General features: G+C 50.6%; 1 protein-coding gene across 1 annotated transcript; it reads right to left on the bottom strand.

Moving 5' to 3' along the window:
* Window positions 1-310: 310 nt before the first annotated feature.
* Window positions 311-5,371, bottom strand: LOC311327224 (phosphatidylinositol 4-kinase type 2-alpha-like; the record flags this gene model as incomplete). Its single annotated transcript, XM_084460258.1, has 8 exons — window positions 4,980-5,371; window positions 3,317-3,517; window positions 3,046-3,177; window positions 2,114-2,267; window positions 1,814-1,875; window positions 1,071-1,170; window positions 552-685; window positions 311-415 (listed from the first exon to the last, which is right to left on the bottom strand). Exons 1-8 carry the CDS (start codon window positions 5,301-5,303, stop codon window positions 311-313), a joined length of 1,212 nt encoding a protein of 403 aa, XP_084316384.1. The 5' UTR covers window positions 5,304-5,371.
* Between the last annotated feature and the right edge of the window lie 2,299 nt (window positions 5,372-7,670).

Raw genomic sequence — 7,670 nt, 5'->3', positions numbered from 1 at the left:
ATGATCTCTAGACTCTTCCACAAAACCGTTGCCTATCGCACATGAGGTAATGACTGCATAGCAGGGCGTCATAGATGTACGGTGTGTAGCTAGGTTAGACTAAGATAGGCTAAAGTAAAATTAAGCTAAACTGAGATAGGCTAGGCTAAAATAAACTAAGCTAAGCTGGGATAGGCTAGGCTAAAATAAGCTAAGCTGAGATAGGGTAGGCTAAAATAAGCTAAGCTGAGATAGGGTAGGCTAAAATAAGCTAAGCTGAGATAGGGTAGGCTAAAATAAGCTAAGCTGAGATAGGCTAGGCTAAAATAAGCTAAGCTGAGATAGGGTAGGCTAAGCTATCGCGGCAACAGCTCACCTGCCCTCTCATGACCGCCACCTGTTTGTGGAACTGTCCTCGGTCGAAGCCCGGGTCTTTCTACAAACACACAAAGACACACACACACACACACACACACACACATTAGCATCATAGTTAAGACAGTGGAGTTGTTTTCATCTGCTCCCTTGCCCCCCCCACCCCCCTCTTGCCCCCCCACCCCCCTCCCCCTCACCTTGAAGAGTTCATAGAGGTCCTCCTCCAGGTCTTTGACAAAGTTCTGGTCAGAGAGTTTGGGCAGAACCAGATTGCGGATCTCCTGGGAGAACGGAACCTTGGCCTGGGACAGCCACGCCCAGTAGAACGGATCTGCAGACCGACGGGATTGGTCAGTGAGAGAAGACATCTTAGCTCTCGACTGGTCAAATGGAGAATCCATGTTTATGACGTGAGCAGCACTGATTGGTCGGTTCGAGAAGGCACGAGAGCACCCATGTCTATGAAGTAATCACTGATTGGCCAAAGCTTTCTTATCCACCTTACTTAACCAGATAAGTCTCATTTAGATTAAATAAATAAAGGTTAAATTTAACCCCAAAAAAAGTGATCGCTTCATAGACATGGGTTCTGGAGTCGACCAATCAGCGCCTATTTTATAAACGTGGTCTCTCATTGACCAATCGGTGACTACTTCCTAAGCATGGGTCTTTTCATACGTTTCCATTTTGTGTGTGCGTGTACTGTATGTTCCTACAGGCTCTCCAGGAGTCGGGGTGTTTGAGCGGGAAGGCCAGGCCGTTGTCTATGGCTGCCAGCTTTATGATGGGGTCCTTCACCACTACCCAGTCTGTGTCCTGGAGAGAGGAGGAGGGGAGAGGAGAGGGAGGAGAGACAGAGGGAGGGGAGGGGGAGGAGAGAGAGGGGGAGGGGAGGAGAGAGAGAGGAGGAAGGGGGAGGAGAGAGAGAGAGGGGGAGGAGAGACAGAGGGAGGGGGAGGAGAGAGAGGGGGGGAGGAGAGCGAGAGGAGGAAGGGGGAGGAGAGAGAGAGAGGGGGAGGAGAGAGAGAGGAGGAAGGGAGGGAGAGAGAGAGGGAGGGAGGGAGGGAGGGGAGGAGAGAGAGAGGGAGGGGGGGAGAGAGAGAGGGAGGGGAGGAGAGAGAGAGAGGGAGGGGGAGGAGAGAGAGAGGGAGGGAGGGGAGGAGAGAGAGAGGGAGGGGGGGAGAGAGAGGGAGGGGAGGAGAGAGAGAGGGAGGGGGAGGAGAGAGAGGGGGGGGGGGGAGAAAGAGAGGGTAGTGAAAAGAGGAGGGCGGGCACAGTCAGTGACGAAACAGGAACAAGGAACGGGGAATGGAGAACAGTGATAAACAGGGATTGAGAGTTCAGTCTAAGAGAGATTGAGACAGAGATGTTGAGTCTGAGTTGTTGAGACAGAGATGTTGAGAGAGATGTTGAGTCTGAGAGATGTCGAGAGAGAAATGTTAGGGGTGTGTGCGCCTACCCTGTTCCCCCCGGGGTCCATGGGTAAGTCGTACTTCAGAAGCCAGTTGTCGTTCCCCCGGTCTGTAAGAGAGGACAGCGGTGTGAGACACACTGAACACCCCCTTCCAACCAGAGGACAGGAGGTCCCCCTCAGATCTAGTGTCTAAGTGTTTGGTTTGGGACTGGGCCCTCGTCTCCACAGCCCCCAGTGTTTGGTTTTGGGACTGGGCTCTGGTGTCCACGGTGGTATGCCCGGACTTGCGTACGCAACGTGTCACGGGTGACATCTACGAAGACGCCACCGCTGTGGGTTACTGACCGGTGTTCCTGATGATGTAATCCAGGACCACCAGCCTCTCGAACTGGAGCTGCAGCAGCCGATTGGTGTTCTCCGGGAGAGGCTCCGCCTCGAACCGCCGCAGCCAGAAGTCTGCGTCCTTGTAGCCCTCCACGAAGATCTGGAACGACCCCACCTGGGGGAGGGAGGGGGGAGAGGGACAGGGGGTCGGGGCGGGGGGGGTGAGACCATGATCTCTAGACTCTTCCACAAAACCGTTGGCTATCGCCCATGAGGTAATATGCATCATAGATGTACGGCGTGTAGCTAGGCTATGCTAAAATAGGCTAAAATAAAATGAAGCTATGCTGAGATAGGCTAGGCTAGGCTAAAATAAGATATCTCATCTTAGCTTAGTTTATTTCAGCCTAGCCTCTAAGCTAAGATGAGATAGGCTAGGCTAAAATAAACAAAGCTAAGCTAGGGTGACCAGACGTCCCCGATTTCCGGGGACAGTCCCCGTTTTGGGTGACCTTTACTCGGCTAAAGCTGTCCCCGGAAATGTCCCCGATTTGAATTACTTGAATTTAAAAAAACGTCTAAGACGCTGCACCAGATTTGTTTGCTTAGTTGTTTATTTGAAAAATAAATGTATCAAAATACATGAAACCATTGTCCCCGTTTTTTAAAATTTCATAATGATAATATTTCAGGATTTTTGACTGCCGAAGAGGAAATGTCCCCGGTTTTCATTTCAGAAATCTGGTCACCTTAAGCTAAGCTGAGATAGGCTAGGCTAAAATAAACTAAACTAAGATAGGCTAGGCTAAAATAAACTAAGCGGCGATAGGCTAGGCTAAAATAAACCAAGCGGAGATAGGCTAGGCCAAAATAAACCAAGCGGAGATAGGCTAGGCCAAAATAAACCAAGCGGAGGCGCTAAGCGCTAGGCTATCGCGGCTAAGTCAGATTACCTTAGGAGGCAGGCCGATCCTGTGGAAGCGCTGTCCCACTTTAGGCACCTTCTCCAGGGCCAACCGCTTCCCCCTGGACTTCACCCGGTCGATGGCGCTGTAGTTGAACGTCTCGCTGGCCAGGTACACCACCTGGAGGAGCGAGGGGCGTGGTGGGGAGGGGTTGTGAGAGAAAGAGTTGGTGTGTGTGTGTGTGAAGCAAAGGTCGGTCTGTCTGTGAGTGTCCTTGTGTCTCTCTGTGTGTGTGTGTGGGGGGGGGGGGGGTCCCTACCTTGGTCCGGGGGACTATGTTGAGCTCTAGTTTCTGGTCCACAAGGCTGGCCCCGGCCTCAGACAGGTACCCCTGGTTCAGCACCAGGCAGTCTCGGCCGAAGCAGCAGGGGCAGCACAGCTTCTGGAGCCACTTGGTCCATTTGGGGTTCAGCTGGCCGTACGGCTCCTCGTTCTTGGGCTTGAACACCCCGATGATCTTCTGTCGGGGGGTGGAGGGAGGGACAGGGAGGAGAGGAGAGCAGGAAAGAAAGGAATGAGGCTAGAAGGATCTTGTTCTGGACCATGAGAGGCGACGCTAGGTGGACACAGTCTCTCTGACTCCCGTAGCAGCGAGAATGGAGCCTTGGCCTATTCAGCAAACGCACTGTAACCCTGTGGTATGCACACACACACACACACACACACAATTCTCCAGTCCTGCTCAAAGCATGGAGGGGTTGGATGACACATGACCACTTGCGCACTGACTCAAAAGGGATTGTGTGTGTGTGTGTGTGGGGGGGGGGGGGGGGGTAGTGCAGGAATGATAGCTTTTAACACTCGTTTCGCTGGTGACTGCTTGCCAGTGGTAGTCGTATAGGGTAACAACCAGCCTCGACGTTTACAGATAGACACACAGAGCTTACTGGAAATACACTATGTGTGTGTGTGTGTGTTTGCTTGTCAGTTTGGAATTTCAATCAGGAAGTGAGATTTCCCCGAGTCTACAGGAGTGGGCAGGACTCATTAACGTCCAGAGAACTTCCTGTTCTATACTCCGGTCCAGAAAACTACTTCCTGTTCTATACTCCGGCAAAGATGAGTTGGTAGGGAGAGAAAGAGAGAAGTTGGGAGAGAGAGAGAGAGGGGGGGGGTCTCTGGATCTCCTTAATGCCTCCCTTATTGGCTAATCTGCCCTCAAACCGGACTACAAACGCCACAATTGTGTGCGTTTCCTGTCTATATTACAACCACACAGATAGTATCTTCTTGGCGTTGTAGCCTTGTAGTAAAAGGTCAAAAGTCCAAACAGGCACAACATAATGAAATCCATCCTCATCTCTCCTCACCAAGCCTTCGTGACCATGTCTTGATGTTGTACGTCCACCACCAGGACAGATGCTGCATCACTAAACTTGTGACCGCTCGTGCCCTTGTGGACGTGGGTGACAGAACGTGACAGGCACTGCATCACCGATTAGGCGTGATCTAACAGCGTGGATGCGACAGTTGCTCAAGACGCCCTCAACACATGATAGTGACCTGGCACTAGAATAACAACAGTACTAACTGACCGCGACTAACAGCTGTCACAGGGAGCAGAGGGCACACGGATGAGCACGACAATGGTGGTGACAGGCTGCGACAACTAACCCTCTCACTCTGAACTAGCAGTGGAAGTTGTAATCTAATCAACTCGTTTCCCGAGAACACACACACACACACACACCCAAGCATGCACACACACCCAAGCATGCACACACACGCACACCCACACACACCCACACACACACACACACACACACACACACACACACACACACACAGTTATCTGACCGGTAGGCTATTGATGCTGGCAGGAATTGGTTTGTTTAGGATGTAGGTTAGGCCTATCGTCATTGATGAACTGTCTAAATCTGTCGCTTGATTAAATGTATATAAAAGCATGATGTTCTATATACCCCCAGTGAGTCTTTCACAAAGTAGCTGCCGCTGGAGCCCTGGTAGATCCTCTCCGGGTAGATCCCCTCCTCCACGGCGCGCTCGGTCCTCCGGATGATCTCCCTGAACTCGGGATCCTCCGGGAACTCGTTCCGGTCCCGGTCCCGGTCCCGGTCCCGGTCCAGCAAGGGCTGTCTCTCCCGGCTGCGTCCCGGGCTCCCCGCGGGGATGCGCACCACCGAGCCCGGCGCACCCCCAAACCCGCCCCGGGGACCCGCGGGCTCGGCGGGGGAGTAGTCGGTGGAGTCCCGGAGAGGGGAGACCAGCGGGCTCGTCTCGTCCATTTTGAGGAGGGTGGGGGTGGAAGAGAAGTATAAAGAATAATGGAAGAGGGGGAACGTTTGTTTTTCTGCAAAAGTGTAGCGTAGCCTCTCTAAACTAATCAGCTGACGGTCAGCTTCCGGGAAGAGGAGGGCGCCCGTGGTAATCGATTGGTCCCCTGGCCAATCAGCGCTGAGCGTTGGCTTGATCAGAAATCTAAACAGACGCCGCCATTGGTCAAAACGACACTGATACCGCCTCCTAGAGGGGAAGGGCCACAGTTTCAATACAATGCAACTCTTTGATTAGATGGGCAGGCTACACAACTGAAATAATAATACTTTTATAAGAATAAGAATTGCCATTCTTATTGGAACAGTTTGGAGGTACTGGATGCAATGAATTCAATGTGAATTGTGTCTGGTTGAGGGAAAGTGATCAAATTAGCCTAATTTCAGAGGTTAATTTGACATTAAACTTTATTTTCAGAGAAGAGTGTTGTTTTCAAGGGACCACAAAAAACTAGGGGCCTTTGGGGAAATGCTCATCTGATTTTAGCATTATTATTTCCCGAGGCTGTGGTTGAGATATCCATTGACCCAATATGGACTTATATATATTATATATGGACTTATATATGGACAATATGGACATTTTCAATAAACTAACTGATCGACAAGGCGCCATGGTAGACTTGTTTAGATGGCTACTTTAATAATCCCCCGTGGGGAATTCGATGTTTCAGCAGTGGAAAAATTGATGGATTAAAAAATAATTAAATAATCTTTGCTTGTCTTGGAAGGTAATCGTGTTCTTCATATCTGGAACAAACTTCCAGAAAACTGCAGGTCTGCTGCAACTCTTGGTTCTTTTAAAACAAGCCTGAAGACTTTTCTTTTTGCCACTGCTTTCTAAGAGGAGCTATGTTTATCAGTATACTGCACTGTAACTTTTATTCCTGTATTCTATTTGTCCTGCTTTTTGTTTAAATGTCTATAATGTCTTGCTTTTTGTTTTAATGCTTTTAATTTGTCCTGCCTTTTGTTTTAAATGTCTTTAATGTCTTGCTTTTTGTTTTAATGCTTTTAATGTCTCATGTAAAGCACCTTGAATTGCCCTGTGGCTGAAATGTGCTATATAAATAAACTTGCCTTGCCTTGCCTTGCAGAGAGGCACCGTCCAGCGGTGGCAGTGTTTGGGTTTTGGTGACATGCGTGACAGATCGGCGTGGCTTGGTTTGGGACCGCAGGAGGGGGGGGGTGGCCGTGCCCAGGCATGCTCACAGACAGACAGGCTTGTTGTAGTAACCGCCGTTGCCAGCGGGAGAGGAGGAGGTTGGCAGGTCTGGTCTAGGAGGGGAGGATGGGGGAGAGAGACCCACAACATCCATCACCATCACCCGGGTCAGGTGAGGCGTAGGCAGGGGCACTTTTGGCAAATGGCTGTGCGTAAAAGGTTCATCTTGAATGGCGACATGGTCTAAATAGCCTAGGCTACTCCATTTTATGTTCTAATGATGCATTTTTACAGACTATCATAATGGAAACTGCAGACGAGCTGGAGATCTCGTTTGAAGAAGCGTCTTCTCGGGGAGACCCCGTCTGGAGCTCGTCATCTACGGACGACGGGGGCCCCTCGCCTGTCACCGATCTCTCCGTCGCCCTGCGCGCTCTCCGGTGCCGCGACGCGTGAGTGCGCATTTCTAACGGCGACTTTACAATAGTTCATAAGCGATTCATAAAGTGATCGTTTGTTTTCTCTTTGATTGTAGCACCGCGGTGTGCACACACAGCGAGAACCCCCGCAGGAGGCTTCGGCTGACGCCTGAGCTGACGTCCCCAAGTCCCCCGCCGGAGACAAAGCGGGACCGGGACTCGATCCAGACCCCACCGGAGGAGGAGACGCCGACGGGCCCGGGCAAGTGGCTGACCGATGGGGATATTAATCAGCCAGCCCCGCCCCATTTACACACACACACACACACACACACACACACACACACACACACACACACACACACACAGTAATTCAATAACACACACACACACACGCACACACACACACACACACACACACACTTGATAATTACAATGCCACTCACAGGGTGCTGTCACAGGGATTTAAATCCAGTCAAAGCATCATTTAAATCTTTGACGATGATTTGTTTTGAAAGAGAGCAGAAGGTAGTTTGCGCCTCAGTTTCATATCAACTTCTACTTCATTCCAACTGTACACTTTGTTCCTCATTTTGTGTGCAGGTAAGGAACAGAGAGGTTCTGCAGTCAGGAGGAGAGGACAGAGGTGAGGAACCATACAGTATATTTACAGTACCAGTCAAAAATGTGGTCATTAATGAAAAAATGTGTCTGAACTTTTGACTGGTTCTATAT

Source organism: Borostomias antarcticus (genome assembly GCF_949987555.1).
Source record: "Borostomias antarcticus genome assembly, chromosome: 31".
Classification (NCBI taxonomy): Eukaryota; Metazoa; Chordata; class Actinopteri; order Stomiiformes; family Stomiidae; genus Borostomias; species Borostomias antarcticus.
Note: the sequence above shows the minus strand (reverse complement) of the source record. Positions and strands in the feature narration are given on the sequence as shown.